The 16,227-nt window shown below is 59.5% G+C and overlaps 1 protein-coding gene across 2 annotated transcripts; it reads right to left on the bottom strand.

Annotated features, from left to right (window-relative positions):
- Positions 1–141: 141 nt before the first annotated feature.
- On the bottom strand, positions 142–16,098 carry LAT2 (linker for activation of T cells family member 2). Of its 2 annotated transcripts, XM_068523799.1 has the most exons (13): positions 16,035–16,098; positions 11,228–11,353; positions 10,726–10,765; positions 6,752–6,795; positions 6,508–6,568; positions 6,243–6,280; positions 5,923–5,958; positions 5,812–5,842; positions 5,238–5,293; positions 4,097–4,159; positions 3,737–3,808; positions 3,159–3,279; positions 142–929 (listed from the first exon to the last, which is right to left on the bottom strand). In XM_068523799.1, the coding sequence occupies exons 2-12, from the start codon at positions 11,322–11,324 to the stop codon at positions 3,176–3,178; spliced, it is 642 nt and encodes a 213-aa protein (XP_068379900.1). In that variant the 5' UTR covers positions 11,325–11,353; positions 16,035–16,098; the 3' UTR covers positions 142–929; positions 3,159–3,175. The 2 variants fall into 2 exon arrangements, 1 of the variants encoding a protein (XP_068379900.1); XR_011070239.1 differs by lacking the exon at positions 5,812–5,842.
- Positions 16,099–16,227: the final 129 nt, after the last annotated feature.

Consider the following 16,227-nt stretch of genomic DNA (forward strand, 5'->3'; position numbering starts at 1 on the left):
GGACTCAGGGACCAAGTTCTTGTCCCCAGCCTTCTCTCTCTCTAGGCCTCAGGGTCCCTTTCTGTGAAACAAGAAGGCTGACTTTCATTGCCTTAGAAGGTTCTACGTGAAGCAGGGAAAGCAGACAGGAGAATCACTGCCCTTAAACTGGAACGGTTTATTGAGATGTTTCGGTTGGAGGAGGCATTTTGTTTCCCTGACTCTGGCTTCTCTGACTCAGAAGGTCCCTTGGGCCCCGTCCTTCCCATGAGATGGTCCTGTTTCTGCCCAATCAGCTGAGGCTCCAGGCCACTCCCACTCCGCCTGCCCCTTCCCCAGAACCGTGACGCACTCTGTCCACAGCAGACGCTCCTGCTGAAGGGTCACAAAGGTGGCCGTGGCCTCATCTCTGATTCAGTCAACGGAGGCCCAAAGAAAGGAGCGCCAGGGCTCTCCCTAACTCTGCTGAAGTTAAGTACATGTAATGCTTACAGGAGACAAGATAGACACAACCTCTACTCTGAAACGCAGAATATTAAATACGACTCCACCTATATAAATTAACTGTACAAGCTTATCCATCACACACAAAAATCCCAGCAACCAACATTAGTAAGCAATTTGGGATCAAAATCCAAAGCAAAAAAGGACACGAACACCCATGTAGTATGATGTTTTAAATGTGGTTAAGGGGCTGTGACTGCCCTGAGTCCTGGGCATCTGACCACAGCGGGAGCTGCCCTCGGCCCCAGGCTCCTGCCTTGCCCGTGGGAGCCGGTCAGAGGGCGGCTCCATGCATAACTGTCCTTTCCCGGGCTGGGTACCCCGTGGCCGGCTGGCTGGTGCTCAGGATGCATTGGTGCGCCTCCCAGGGGTAGCCGTAGGGGGTCTAGAAGTTGAGCAGCTCTGGAGAAGGGACCCTGGGGAGGCAGTGTATGGTTCCCTGGCTCCTTCAATGAAAAGGAAAAGTATTTGTTAAAGAGGAAAAGGTTTGCCTGGCCTGACGCTTTGTCCCCTCAGCCCCGGAGCAGCCGGCACGGGTCCGGGAGGATGGTCAGTGTCCAGTGAGCACAGAACCCGCCGTCAAGCAGCCTTAAGCATGTTTCTTATTCCAGGAGCGTCTGCGTTTTGTTTGAAATCCTGACTGCTCGGTTCTGGCCGAGGCCCGAGTTATTCTGACGTGCCTTGGGTGCAGGAACACCCTCTGCACAGCAGCTGGCGGCCTTCCCCCGCACGTGTCCTGGGACCAGTACCATTAAGCTGCGTCCTCTTCCTCTCCCCTGGAACCCAGAAGGGACCTGACGGGTACCGGGCCCTAACGCCACTCCGCCTTCCCCCTTGCCTGGCGGCCCTTCCGCCTGCTAGAATATAGGGATTGGGCCTCTGCAGTCTTGTCGGGCTGCTGTGGGCCCCAGCCTGTGGAGTTCAGTCCGTCCTGTGTGCGGGGTCCCGGGTGTAAATTCCAGCCAGCCGTAGCCGACCCAGACTCGAACCTCCCGTATCGTTTGTCAGCGTACAACATACTCTTAGTCTCTTTCGTCTGAAGAACCTGCACAACCTCTCCACTCCTGCCTCTCCCTGAATCCAGGCGCAGACCTCTAACTGCCCATTTCATACATCCTCCTGCACGGCATCTCCAACTTAACAGGCCCAGAAACAAACCGGCCTTGCCCACAAAACCCGCTCCGCCTGTAGCCTCCCTGATCTCAGTTGCTGGCAGCGATGCCCTCTCATTACTCAGGCAAAATCCTGCAGGCCTCCTCAAGTCCTCGCTGCACCGGGCAGCCGACACGCCGCGCATCAGTGAGCCCCATTGCTCCGCAAACACTCGCTGGATTCCTGCCTGAGCGCGCTGGTCTCCCCGCCTCCACCGCGTCCCCTGTATTCATGTCTCTACCGCCAGCGATCCTTTAGAAACCAGTCACTCTTCTGTTCCAGACCTTCCCCTGCCCCATCTCAGAAAAACCCAGGTGCTGGCCCTGCACGCCTCCAGCCGCTGCCCTCCGCCTCTGCCGACGCTCCCCCGTCACTCCGTCTGCCCACACACATCATCAGACGCAGATTCCTGCTGGGGGTCTTTGCCAGTCCCTCTGCCTGGGTGTCCTTCCTGTCTCCAGAGGGGCGACGAGGGGAGCTCGGAAAAGTTGCGCTGCCTCCCGGCTTAAATCATGGCACCGCCTCTCCCCGCCCCACGTTGCTCCCTGCCCCTTCCCACCCCTAACGTGCTAACGTGCTGCATTTCTCTCCTCTTCTCTTCCAGCTGGTTATCTGTTTTCTCTCTCCCACCAGAACGGAAGTTCTAAGCGGGCAGGGATTGTGTGTCTTCTGTTCATCCCTGTGTCCCCAGCCCCTAGGGCAGGACTCGCCCCTGGCAGGTGCCCTCTAGGTACTGGGTGAGTGAATGAACCACGGGCTCTGCCCGTTGGGCTTCAACTGCTGCCGCTGACCCTGCTGCTGGTTCTCAAATGCCCAGAGCGGCCGCCCACTGAGAGGGCTGCCCGTGTCCCCCAGATCGGGACTTTGGGCAGCCTTCTGGAGCCCTCGGGTCGACCTGCGCCCCGTGAGGCAGGGCCTGGGCTCCGACATCTGAGCGCTTGGGGGACCGTTCCCTCCTCCACTCACTCTAAGTGGGACCTCGGGCAGGTGGCTTGCCCGCTCTGAGCCTTGGGGGCGCCAAGAGATGGTGTGTGTGAGCGCTTGGCACCATCTCCTCCCGATCCCGCCCCGTCCCTGAGTCCAGCTGGTCCTGCTTTCCGTGCGGTGCCTTGTGTGTGTTGTCTAAGACACAGGTCCCAGTAGCTCCATGTTGCAAGCGAGGAAATGAGTCGAGGGAGGTTAAGTCTCTCGCCCAAGGTTGCAGAGGCCCACCCAGAGCCCCCCTCTCACCCCATGACTCACCAGCCTGCCCTGCCTGACACCCCCTGGGCCTGAGACTTGGTGTCCGCCGGGGATCTGTCACCTCCCCACACCAGCCACAGGAGTGGGGGCGGGGTGGGTAGGGACTGCCCGGGAGGCCCAGCACCCAGGGCGGCGTCCCAGCGCCCCGGGGAGCCACCCTGCTTCAGCATCCATGGGTGCTGCCCCACGGTCCCTGCTGTGGCTCCTCCAGCCCCAGCTCTCTGCTTCTCCCTTGCAGTGCAGCCCCTTAGGCCTGTGCGGCCCCCCACCCTGGACCGTACCTTCCTTCAGGGCTTCTCTAGGCTTTGGTGGCTGCCACGTCCCCGTTCACATAATCAGGCTCCCCGCTGTCCTCGTCTGGGCTTCCTACTGGGGAGGGAGGTGCTTCCCTCGGGACGGGCTCTGCGACCGCAGGCAGACGGTCAGAGGGTTCACACGCACATGCCCAGCCCTGTTCCCGCCACCACACAGCCCGCAGGAAAGGCTACACTGGATGGTGTGTCTGTCCCGTCCTCTCTGGGATTTGCCGGAGGTGTGTCCTGCCCGGGAGCAGGGCGAGTGCGAGGCCGTCCGTGCAGCTGGATGGGCAGCCGGCCAGGAGGACCCAACCTCAGGAGGCCATGGTGCTGCTGAGGGGGGTCCTGGCACAGCTCGAGCCTCTGCAGCCGCTGATGTGCCGGAAGCTTCGCTGTGGAATCAGCTGGACTGGCCGTAGGGGAGCCCACCCGGCCTTGCCCTCCCAGGCTAGATCCCCTAAGCTCCCCTCTCTCCCCCTCCCCTCGACTGTCTGTCCCAGGCCTGGCCCCTCTGAGCCCGCTGGAGGTGACCATTTGGGAGCACCGGGGCTCCGGCCACATACCCACGACTCTCCTGGACTCCCGCCACTGCCGGATGTATGCCGAGTTCTGGTAATCCTCAGACCCGTCGTCCCCTGCAGGGAGAACACCGGCAGAGGGGCTGGCAGAGGGGCAGCCAGCACGGCCAGTCCTTAGGCCAGAGAGGTGCCACGGCCACCCCTCCAGAGGGGCCGCCTGCGTCCTCGTGCTGGGCAGCCCCCTCGAGGGAGGGAGGGAGAGCCCAGGACCGATGGGGACTCCTCCCGGGACACAGGGTCTGATACTGGTGAACCGTGCAGCGGGGCCTTCAGAGCTCAGCGGGGCAGGCGGGGCTGGCCTAGGAGGCCTGCCTCCCTGCCCTGCTCCGGGGAGGGCAGCCTCACCTGATTCGGTTTTCTTTGGCTCACAGATGAGCACGTTCTCGTAGGAATTGGTGTCGTCATCGTCTGCCAGGGAGAGAGGAGAGGGCACAGGATGCTGCTGGGCCCTGCCCGACAGGCCTAGCCCTTCCTCTCTGCCTCTGTCTCATCAAGCCCCCAGCCCTCTGGGTCCCCCAGGGCCTCGAACATTCTCCCGGACAAGCTTCTTAATGGGCGCTAGCCTGGCTCCAGCAGCCTCCACCCTGGGCTCCTTCTCTGTCTTCCCCTGAATGCCCTGGGGAGGGGAGATTAGGGGGTGGGGCTGCAATCAGGCCCACGAGGGACAGTTGGAGAAGGGAGGCCCATCTCTGTGGGGCAAAGAGGGGCAGGGAGAGCCGCTGGGGGCCCAGGAGACAGGAACCCGCCTAACCCTTCAGGCAGTGGGGTGGGCCGAGGATCCTTTGTCCGGGGGCCTAGGCTGGTTGTGGCATATCAGAGCCTGGTACCCTGGCATTCCCCCCCACCCCCCAACGGGGAGGCTGAGCTCTAAACACCAGCCCACCCTGCGTCCATCTGTGTCGAAGAGGCTCTGAGAAGTGAGGGCTTCTCCCCAATTTAGAAACGCAGCGGGGAGAAAAGGACCCCCCCCTCACCCCAGCCCAGCCCGGGCAGAAGCCCAGCCCTGTGCGCCTCTCAGCAGGCACTGCCCACCCTCGGTTCTCAGTTTCTGTAGAGCAAAGGTGTTAGGAGCACCTTTGCTCTTAACAAAGGGTGCCAGCATCCTCGGAGCCTGCAGGGCTCAGCGTCTGTCAACAAGGCTGACCGGTCCAGGGCCTTCCTTCAAGGTCCCCTGTGTGCCCAGCCTTGAGAGGGGCCTGGATGACCAGGGGACCAGCCTGCCCCCTGCCCCTGCCCTCAGCTCCCCTTCTGGCTCCCCTACCCCTTCTTCCCACCCATCCCTTCCCTCCTCTGCAGCTTGGCTCCTGCCCACAGTGCCAGCCTCCCCCAGGTCCCCCCACCCAACCTCCTCCATCCATCTAAACCTAGGCCTAGCCTCCTCCGTTACATACTCCCTCCACCTCTGGCCCCGCCCCGGGGGTGTGACTTCCGAAGCTGCGCTCGCAGGCCACCTCCTCCCTCTCCCCTTCATCGCCTTTTGCCTCACCTTCCGGGGGCTTCTGGAACCGCCCACAATCGAAATAGTCTGTGGCGAAGGGGTGTCTGGCAAGAAAACAGACACAGCACCAACTGCTGGGCAGGCCCATGGTCGGGCCGGGAGCTTCGTGAGCGGGCAGCGAGGCCAGGGCTGCTCCGGCCGTCATTGCCCCTGGAGCCCGCGGGGGCCCTGCCAGGGTCTCCCCCGATCCTCCCACCCTGCTTCCCTGCACCCCTGAGCTGCCCTGGCTCCAGCCACCTCACCGTGTGGCCTTATGCAAGTTACCTCCTGCCCTGGGCCTCAGTTTGCCCAACTGTGAGACGAGGAGACGTCCTGGGGGCCCTTCCTCTCTGAGGGTCGGTGGAACTCGTCTCTGACCAGGTGGTGCAGGATGAGGGCCCCCCGACGGCCTCCCCCCACCCCCAAACAGAGCAGGGCTCCTGTCCTCAGTCCCCCCTCAAAGCTACGGTCATCTGAGGGAAACCCTGGGCCAGCGGGTTCCAGGGCAGGAGGCCTTTCTCACATAAGGAGGCTGTGGGCAGGGGGGCGAGGGGGCGGCCAGGGCCCGGAGAAGCCCGCTCACATGTAGGCTGCATCTGATCTGCATCTACTTCCTGCAGGAGGAGGCGAGAATCAGGCCTGAGCGCAGGCTGTATGCCCCACTGTGGCCCCCTCCTCCGCGGAGCCCACCTACCTTTGCTGAAGTTCTGGTACCTGGAGGATGAAGAATCTGGAAGAAAGGCCAGGCCCGTTGGCTCAATGCTGGTGGCCCAGCCCCCGCCCCCGCCCCCTCCCAGCTGTGACCACCGGAAGAAGCCCAGGTGTTTCCAATCTTCATGCCCTCACACCTGCTCTCCGTCCCCTCCCCCTGCTGGGCCCCGTCAGGCCTCCCAGCCCAGCTCACAGCGTCTCTCCTCTGGGAAGGCCTCCTGCTCAGTACCTGTCCCACCAGGTATTCACCTGTCTCGGTCCCACCTCGCCCCTGCCCCCACCCCTGTGTCCCAGGGCACTCACCCTCGAGGCTGGGGGAGAACTGCAGCAGCTTGTCCTTCCTGCACGGGAGTGGGGCAGGGGCTGAGGAGGGGCTGGGAGAAGGCCCTGGGGTTCCTGGGGGTCTGGAGGCCACAGTCCCACAGCCCCCTAGTAGGGCCCTCAGAATCAGAACTGGGGCTCTGAGGTCCGAGGAAGGAGCAAGGTCTCGGCCTGGGCTCAGCCAGGTGGGGACCCCGGGGCCTACCTCATCGCCTCCCGCGGGGCTGGGATAGGGGCTCCTTCCTACCTTGCTGATGCCGCGTTGGAGGCCGTGTCCACCAGGGGCCCTGGCCAGGCCTCCCTGACCACTGCAAAGGTTGACGGGGTGTTGGCTGGGCCCCCAGGCCAGCTGCCCAGCACAGCCCCCTCACCCCATCACCCCACTAGATCAGGCCTGGCCACAGCCTCAGAACAATGGGGACGAAAGGGACTTTGATGTGGACACTCCCAGTCCTGAGCCCAGCCCTGGACCCTTCTGTCTGGGGACTCACACGTGTAGGTCCGGGCCACGGCGAAGTTCTGCTGATTCTCTTCCCTGGAAACACATGGAGCTGTGATGAGCCAGGGCCTGGCCTCCCACAGCCCCAGGGACAGAGGGACAGGACAGACGGACAGGGAGGGACAGACCAGGGTGAGAGTGAGAAGGGGCTGCCAGCCCCCCAGGACTCTCTGATCCAGGGCTTCCTGATGCACCCCTTCTCTAGAGTGCTTCCCTGCCTGCCCACCACGTGCCCACGCTTCTCACATGGCCCTGGGCTGGAGCCAGCTGCCGGCCAGACATATGCCCCCACAGAGCCTCCCCAGGACCCCCGGAGATGCCCAGGAGAGTCTGTGGGCAGGGCTGGGGCAGCTGCTCAGGGACCTGGCAGTGACTTCAGCCAGGAGCAACAAAGAGGCTGCTCCCACCACCTGCCATCCCAGGAGTGTTCAACATTCCTGAGAGAGCACGGTCCTCTTGAGTTGTTCACACATGCCATTTACTCCCCAGTAACTGATGAGGCAACTTCAACGCTTAGCAGACACAGCCAGGTATCTAACCATCACCTTCTTCCTTTGAAACAGAACGCTGATTTTTTTTTTTTTTTTTTAAGATAAACCTGATTTTAAATTACTACTGATTTTTTTTTTTTAAAGATTTTTTTGATGTGGACCATTTTTAAATTTATTTATTTATTTATTTATGGCTGTGTTGGGTCTTCGTTTCTGTGCGAGGGCTTTCTCTAGTTGCGGCAAGCGGGGGCCACTCTTCATCGCGGTGCGCGGGCCTCTCACTATCGCGGCCTCCCTTGTTGCGGAGCACAGGCTCCAGACGCGCAGGCTCAGTAATTGTGGCTCACGGGCCCAGTTGCTCTGCGGCATGTGGGATCTTCCCAGACCAGGGCTCGAATTGGCAGGCAGATTCTCAACCACTGCGCCACCAGGGAAGCCCCAGAACGCTGATTTTTATTTAGACAGCCACATGCCCATCCAAAGGACTGTATTTCCCAATAAATGGGGCTACATCAAACTAAAAACCTTCTGCTCAACAAAAGGAAATCATCGACAAAACAAAAAGACAACCTACCGATTGGGAGAAAGTATTTGCAAATGATATATCCAATACGGGGTTAATATCCCTTGTAATATAATATATAATTAACTCAACTCAACAACAAAAAAACAACCTGATTAAAAAATGGGCAGAGGAACTGAATAGACACTTTTCCAACGAAGACATACAGATGGCCAACAGACACATGAAAAGCTGTTCAACATCGCTAATTACGAGGGAAATAAATGCAAATCAAAACCATGATGAAGTAACACCTCACACCTGTTAGAATGACTATTATCAAAAAGACAAGAAATAACAAGGGTTGGCGAGGATGTGGAGAAAAGGAAACCCTTGGGCACTGTTGAGGGGAATGTAAATTGGTGCAGCCACTATAAACACAGTATAGAGATTCCTCAAAAAACTTAGAGCCACCATATGAGCTAGCAATCCCACTTCTGGGTATTTATCTAAAGAATACAAAATAACTAATTTGAAAAGATATATGTACCGGTATGTTCATTGCAGCACTATTTACAATAGCCAAGACATGGAAACAACCTAAGTGCCCATCAACAGATGAATGGATAAAGAGGATGTGGTATATATACACATTGGAATACTATTCAGCCATAAAAAAGATGGAACCTTGCCATTTGTGACAACATGGATGGACCTTGAGGGAATTATGCTAAGTAAAGTAAGACAAACAGAGAAAGAAAAATTCTGTATGATTTCATTCATATGTGGAATATAAAAAACAAAGCAAAACAACCCCAAAATAAATGAACAAACCAAACAAAAACAAACACATAGATACAGAGAACGGAATAGTGGTTACCTGTGGTTACCAGGGGTGGGGGAGAGCAAAGTGGGTAAAGGGGATCAACTGCATGATGATAGATGGAAACTAAATTTTTGTTGTTGAGCTCAATGTAGGGTATACAGAAGTAGAAATATAATGTCGTACACATGAAACTTATATAATGTTATAAACCAATGTTACCTCAATTTTTAAAAAAAGGCTATATTTCCCAGCCTCCCTTGCATTTATGTGTGACCGTATAATTCTGGTTAATGAAATGCAAAGCCAAGGTTGTCGGGCTTTCAGGAAAACTCCTTTACGGAGGCACTGCTAACTGGGATGCCCCATTTCTGTCCTTCTCCTTCATTCTTACTACTGCCTGGAAGGCAGAGATGAGGGCTGGAGCTCTAGCTGCCATTTTAGACCATGAAATGCCCTCGGGAATGAAAGCCATTGCTAAGGATAGTGGATCAGATTAGCTAATCATTAAACCATTTTGGGTTCCTCCCCTGGACCAGAATGGTGACCTGCCCCAGCCTTCCAGCCTGGGGGGCTGGCAATCAGAGTGATCTGATTTAGGAATGATGCCCTAAATCCACAGAAGAGAGTCAGGCATGGCTTCCCAGAGGAAATGATGCAGGAGCCGGGCCTGGCACACACAGGCTGATAGGACTGAACCCAAGTGAGGTGGGGAGAGCCCAAGTCTCCCCTCCCACCTCCTCCCACTTAGGCCTAGTTTTCCCACCTCCCACGTGAGGAGGTTTAACTTGTGCCTCTGACTATCTTCAGTTCTAAGATTAATCAGGGGCCTGGAGTGGGCAGGGACTAAGGGAGGAGGGGAGAGGGAAGATACTGAGGAACTTGCCCTGGGGCAGGGGTGTGGGTGGGCACTAGGAGAGCCCAGCCCAGCCCTGGTGGAGGTTATGGGCTGGCGAGCCAGAGGACCAAAAGGCCCCAAAAGCTGGGAAGGTCCAGCCCCGGCCCCAGGAGTGGGCATGGACGGGAAAATTCTATTTTCAAATCTCACTGTGGTTTTTCAGTTGCAAAAGGAAATGAGAGAGGGTGTGTGTGTGTGAGTTTGTATGTGAGTGCCTGCCCAGGCGTGCAAGCAAGTGCCGTGCGTGTGAGAAGTGCACGCATGAGTGAGTGCTGGGGGAGCCTGTGGGTGCGAGTGGGCGTGCAGGCCTGTGCACGTGTGTGCACACAGGTCTCAGAGCCCTCCACCAGGCATTGTAAGGACACCACTGGCTGCTGCCCTCCTGCCTCGAGTTGTTCTTGGGTCGCCCCCCAATCTGCAGCGCCCAGCACTGCTGACCCTCCCAGGGCTCACAGAACGGCTAGCCTGTCCCCAAGGTGCCTGGAACTGCCTCCTGCCCAGGTCCTGCCACTCTGCCTGGGGTCAGTGGCCCCGTTTCATCTCACCACCACTGCCCTGCTTCCAGCTCTCCCGCGGCTCCCTTCGGCCCTTAGGACAAAGGCCAAGGCCTCTCTCCACAGTCAAGACTCTTCTTCCTCCGCATTCAGCTGATCTCTCTCAAGACACGCTCAAGCGACCACCACATCCCCAAGACAGTGTCCACCCGGCCCTACATCGGCAAATGCCCACACCATTCCCTCTCTCTCTGGATGTCTCCTTTCGCCTTCTTTCTCTCTTAAAATCCCTCCCGCCTCTGCCAGGAGGCCTTCCCTGGTCCCCCAAGTTTCACACCCATATCCTCCCCTGAGGTCCTTTAGTGTTTTCCAGGGGAGACTCAGACACAGCGCCCGGTCTCTGTCCCCCCCCCACTGCCCCGGGAGGGTGGGATTCCTCTGTCGACCTCCAGCACCGGCACAGTGCGCTCCCCAGGGCTGGGGTCACCGCGGGGATTTCTGGAGATGCTCCTGGGCTAGCTGGAGCGTGACATCCCCTCCTCCCAGAGCCCTTCCCGACCAGGCTGGGGCCGGGTCTGGACAGCCCCTGGGCACCCCCTCGCCCGCCCCTAACTGCTTAGAACCCACTAAAGCCCGGCACGGAGGAGGTGTGAATGAAGCGTGGGGGTGGGGCGTGGCGGTGCCTGAGGGGGTGCCCACATGGACACCCATGCCCAGGGCACACAGCGTCGCCGGGCTGGGGACACCGAGACACTCACCGGCTCCTCTGCTCATAGATTTTCTCGGACCTCTTTGCACCTGCAAGAACAGGACCAGATTAGCAAGCGTCCCGGGGCCTGGTGGGAACTGAGATCCGAGGCCCAACCATCTTGTCTCCCCTGTGCCCTGTGCAGGCCTCAGACCGGACGTGCGGGCTAAACCACCAATCACTGGGGGCCACCTGACACCGGCGGGGTTTGCTCACCATTTATTTAGGAACGCGGAGCGTGGAGAAGGCGGACGCAGGCAGCCCAGCCCCCCTCCCCACGCTTGTCCAGTGCAGTCCATCGGCCCCAGACACATGCCCTTGACCCAGCAGAACAGAAGCCCCCAGTGAGCCAGACCCATTGTCTTCAGAGGAGAAACCCAGGCCCCCGGGGTTCACTTCTGCCTCCTGAGGCTTATCTGACTGCCCCTGGCGACTGCAGCCAGGTCTGGGCCTGAGTGGCTCGCTGGGTATACCGCCCGCTCCTCCCTCGCACCCGCGACCCCAGCCTTTACCTGGGCGGGAGCAGCGCACACACAGGCCGGCCGCCGCCCCCAGCAGCAGCAGAAGCAGGGCCGCCCCCGGCCACAGCAGCTCCGTGTCCACGCTCATGTCCACTCCTGGCCACTCTTCCTGCAGGGCTGCAACGTGGGGGCACTGTGAGCCGGGGTGGAGGCTGCAGGGCCACGCCCTCCAGGAACACCAGGTTTCTGGCCCCCACTGTCCCCTGCCAACCCCACAGCTGAGTCCAGCATCACCTTCCCTCCCTGCTCTGGGACCAGGCGGGGACAGAACCAGCCCTGTTCCCCCATCTGACCCCCGACCCGCACCCTGGGCTCCCAGGGCCATCATCAACTCTTGGTAAGTGCTGGAAGGTTCTGGAGACCCGCCAGGCAGCACCACATGTATGTGCACACTCCCACACACGTCTTCGCTTAGTCCCCCCAACTGCCCTTTGAGGGAGAGGCTCGAGCCATTTCACAAACAGAAAAACGGAAGCCAGAGATCCCACAGCTGCTAAGGGGAAAAACAGGATTTGAACTCCAGCCTCCAGACGCTAACGCTGGCTCCGCCCACTGCATCCTGTTGCCTCCTGCCAACCCAGCTTTATTCCCCAAGCTCAGAGGCCATGGCCCCTTCTGCCCGGGAGCCCCTGGCAGCCCCCATCGACCCTAGTGTAGTTCTCCGCTCCCACCCATGGCCTCTGGGGAAGCTGGGGGTGGGATTTCCATTCCTAAAACACCCATCTGCCCAGATTCCTCCTGCCCTGGGCGCCAGAAGGAGGGAGGTCAGGAAGGCTTCTTGGAGGAGGTGGGCCTGAGACCAGGAGGGGAAGAAGGGCTCCTGGGCAGATGGACCTTGGCGGCTGGTGGTGGGATGTGCTGGGAGGTGGGGCTAAAAGGCTGCTTCTTGGTCAGTGGCCGGTCCCAGCCTCGGGGCCCCACTGTGACTGCCAGGCCTCAGCAAAGCCACAGGCACCCACACAGGAGGGCCTGGTGAGTACAGCCCTCTTGAGGGGCCCTCCAAGGAGAATCGTTACAACTATAAAGAGACTCAGCCCCCTTGCAAATGCCAGTGACAGAGCTGAGGGCAGCCGGGGGTCCTGAGGGGGCGGTGCCCCGTGGTGGGCACATGGAGCCCACGCTACTGAGTGTCCCCTTGGCGAACACCTGTTCCTCCGGCCTCGGCCACCTGGGAGGAGGCTTCTCCCCGCTTCCCAGCTGGGGAAGGCAAGGCTTGGGGAGACCTGAGCTTTGTGCTGCCCGCCTCCTGCTCCGGGCTCCCCAGAGGCCTGCACTGCACCCAGCCGTCCCCCTCACCACTCTGAGCTTCCTGAATCCCTGTGGCAAAGATGACAAGGAATCTCCGTGCAGGGCCGAGCCCCGGTCAGGGGCCCGTCATGAAGAAGTCACCTCTCCTTCCCCCAAACGCCAAGTGAGTCAGCGGAAACATGACCATTCCCAAACCTCATGACCCGGCGGCCTCCACACGAGGAGAGAGGATGACCTGGGCACCCCAGGAGGTTGTCCGAGGGGATCTATGAGCCTGGGCACTGCTCTCCCAGGCCGCATACCCTCCTCCCTCCCCCCGACCTCGTTCTGCCCCGGGGCTGCCTCCCTCCCGGGCCTCCAGCCAAGGCCCAAGTCCATCTCAGGCTGGTGAGGTTGGGAGCACCTGGCCTTGAAGGGGGGAAGCCTGCCTGTGCCTCAGGGTCTCTTGGCCTCAGTTTTCTCATCTATAAGACTGGGATCAGGGCTGCCCTGGTGGCGCAGTTGTTGAGAATCCGCCTGCCAATGCAGGGGACACGGGTTCGAGCCCTGGTCTGGGAAGATCCCACATGCCGCGGAGCAACTGGGCCCGTGAGCCACAACTACTGAGCCTGCGCGTCTGGAACCTGTGCTCCACAACAAGAGAGGCCGCGATAGCGAGAGGCCCGCGCACCGCGATGAAGAGTGGCCCCCGCTTGCTGCAACTAGAGAAAGCCCTCGCACAGAAACAAAGACCCAACACAGCCAAAAATAAATAAATAAATTAATTAATTTTAAAAAAAGACTGGGATCAACCCAGGGCCTTCCTCAAAGAGTCGTTGGGAGGACAAACACGTCCAGCCTGGATCACGGTTGGGGCTTCTGGAAGAGAAACTTGCTGAGGATCTTATTTCCAGCTGGCTGGTTTGGACAGTTCCCTTGAGCACCCACCCTTGACATCTTTGTCCTTTGGTCAAGACAGAGACTCTTTCTGCCCCAAAGGAGGTTCAGGCACAGACACATGGGAGGGTTGCACCCATGGGACAAGGGTCCAGCACTGGCCACCGCCGGGGTCTGCTTAAGACCCCAGGAGCAAGTCCACACTCTCAGCTTGGCATTCACGGCCCTGGGACCTGGGCTGCTGACCTCTGCTGCCCTCCCTCCCAGAGGCCCCGCCCATCAGAAAGCCCTCTTGCTTCCTGGCCCTGCTGTTTGGGACGAGCAGCACAGCACGCTCGGGATGCCCCCAGCCCTGGTCCATCTCCACCCACCTGGCACTGGGCGAGGGAAGGGAGGGAAGCAGGAGAACACAAATTCCGCCCCAGCTGTTGAAGCCCAGTGTCACCGGCCTTCGGTCACCCCTCTGTTAAACGAGGGAGAGAATGACACTCCACACTCAGGTTTGTCATCCGAGGCCCAGCACTGAGAGGACGCCTGTAAGGTGCTAGTGCCGGCTGGTGGGGCACGGTTGGCTGTGACCACTGTGACTTGCCATCATCACGGTCCCCGTGGGATGGGAAGAGACAGCCGCATCCTGTCGGGGCCAGAGCTGGCTGGACGGCCTGCACCGAGCAGTGTGGGTCAACCCTACCTGAAGCCCTCCCTGCCGGGTCCCCCAGACATGCAGGCCTGAGCACCCCCGTCTACTGCACCATGCAGGGCGTCGTGGTGGGACCCTGGGAGGGGCTGGGATCTGAAGGAGAGCAGCGCTGTTGCCCCAGCCCTTCGGTTGTCACGGACGCGGGTAGCATCACCTTGGAGATGCCAGCTCCTTTCTTCCAAGGGAGGAGAGAGAGGCCCAGAGAGGTGAGTAGTCTGCCTAAGGTCACACAGCTGACCAGTCACAGAACCAAGATCTACACCCAGGGCAGGCTGACTCCAAGGCCTACGCTCCTTTACGTAAATCCTTTCTTATATTACATTTTTAAGAATCACGCAATATTTTTTAAAAGAGAGGCTCATTTGAGGAAAACTCTGGGGCTGCCCCCCAGACTGAATCAATCTGTCCTTTCTCCTTGCTTTCCCAACCAGGCCTGAGAACAAGTGGGGCAGGGGAGGGGGGAGGGAGAGGAGCTGGGCCCCTGGCAGAGGCAGGCCCGGCAGCCCCAGGAGGGCCCCAAGGGGCCAGGCAGGGCTGAGTCTGGTGGGGAGGGGAGGGGAGGCCGCCACAGCCTGTGGCCTGCAGGCCAAAATAGCAGAAAGGGAAGTGGGCAGTTTTCATATGAACAAGTTTTGCAACAAGCCGATGGCGGAAAAGCTCTCAGGGCTGGGCTGAGCAAGCCTCTGCACCCAGCCTCTCACCCTGAAAGGCCCTTGGCAACCCTCCTGCCCAGGCTCCCAGCCCTCCTCATGTTGTACATGGGGAAACTGAGGCCCACCAGGGCCGAAGGTCAGGCTGCGGGGGTAGGGGTGGACCCAGAGGTCCCCGTCCGACTCCTGGGAAGGCTTATCCGCTGGGCTCTGCTCCGTTTTCCCAAATAACCTTGGCCTTCAGATGAGGCTGACCGAGAGGTCTCTAATGGAGCCTCTTAAAGCTCAGGCGGCTGGGGTAGGGACCCGGGCAGCCCTTGTTCCGGGCACAGGTGGGGGATGGTGAAGGTCAGGGCCACCCGTAGGCAGAGCAGGGCACCAAGAACACCCCAGGTCATTTGTAGAGACGTGGATGCATCTAGAGACTGTCATACAGAGCGAAGTAAGTCAGAAAGAGAAAAACAAATATCGTATATTAACGCATATATGCGGAACCTAGAAAAATGGTGCAGATGAACCGGTTTGCAGGGCAGAAATAGAGACACACATGTAGAGAACAAACGTATGGACACCAAGGGGGGAAAGTGGGGGGGGGGGTGGTGGTGGTGGGATGAATTGGGAGATTGGGATTGACGTGTATACACTGATATGTATAAAATGGATAACTAATAAGAACCTGCTGTATAAAAAATAAATAAAATAAAATTCAAAAAAAAACAAAAAAAGAGCACCCCAGGGCCTACAGTTTTTCAGACCCCCCAGCAGAGAGCTGGGCGAGCTGGTGGCCAGCCTGGGGGCTGGGTGGGGTGGCCGGGACAGCTTCTTCCTCCAGGCCAGGGGCAGGACCTGGGTCTGCTTGTCTGTAGCATCTCTCCCATCCTCCCACAGCCCTGGGGCAGGGTTGTTACAGCCCCGTTCTACAGATGAAGAAACCAAGGCTCACGGGTCTGGGCCTGGGGAGCTGCTGTCCTCGACCCTCACCGGACTCTGGAAGTGATGGGACCCGCCCTGGGGGGCTTCCCAGGGCTGTGCAGGCTGGGCCGGGGAAGGCGGGGCGGGAGAGGGGCCAGAGCCCCAGAAACAGCTGCCCCTCTAGTGCCACAGGGTCTGGGGCGAGGGCTTCCTAGCTGGGGGCGCCAGGACAGGGCTGGGGCCAAGGGAGGGGGTGCCGGGCATCCCGGCTTCTTCCCAGCCCACCCGGCGGGCAGCCAAGCGCTCCTGCTGGGCCAGCAGGGCCACTCCCAACCCCGTGGGGTGTCGGGGGGACAGCCTCAGGATCCCTGCCTTGGGGGCCAGGCTCCAGGCACCCCTGGAAAAGGCTTACCTGAGAGCGGGGGGCTCCTCACTGCGGCCACCTCATCCTGAGCCCACACACCTGCCTGATCCGATGCCAATGCCACAGACACTGGCAGGCAGGATGCAAGGCGGCGGGCTTCCTGTCAGCCACTGAATCATCCCTCATACATCCGCTGCTCTGCCGGACAGGCTCTGCTCTTGACAGAGGCAGAGAGAGAGAC

Source organism: Eschrichtius robustus, chromosome 16 (genome assembly GCF_028021215.1).
Source record: "Eschrichtius robustus isolate mEscRob2 chromosome 16, mEscRob2.pri, whole genome shotgun sequence".
Taxonomy (NCBI): Eukaryota; Metazoa; Chordata; class Mammalia; order Artiodactyla; family Eschrichtiidae; genus Eschrichtius; species Eschrichtius robustus.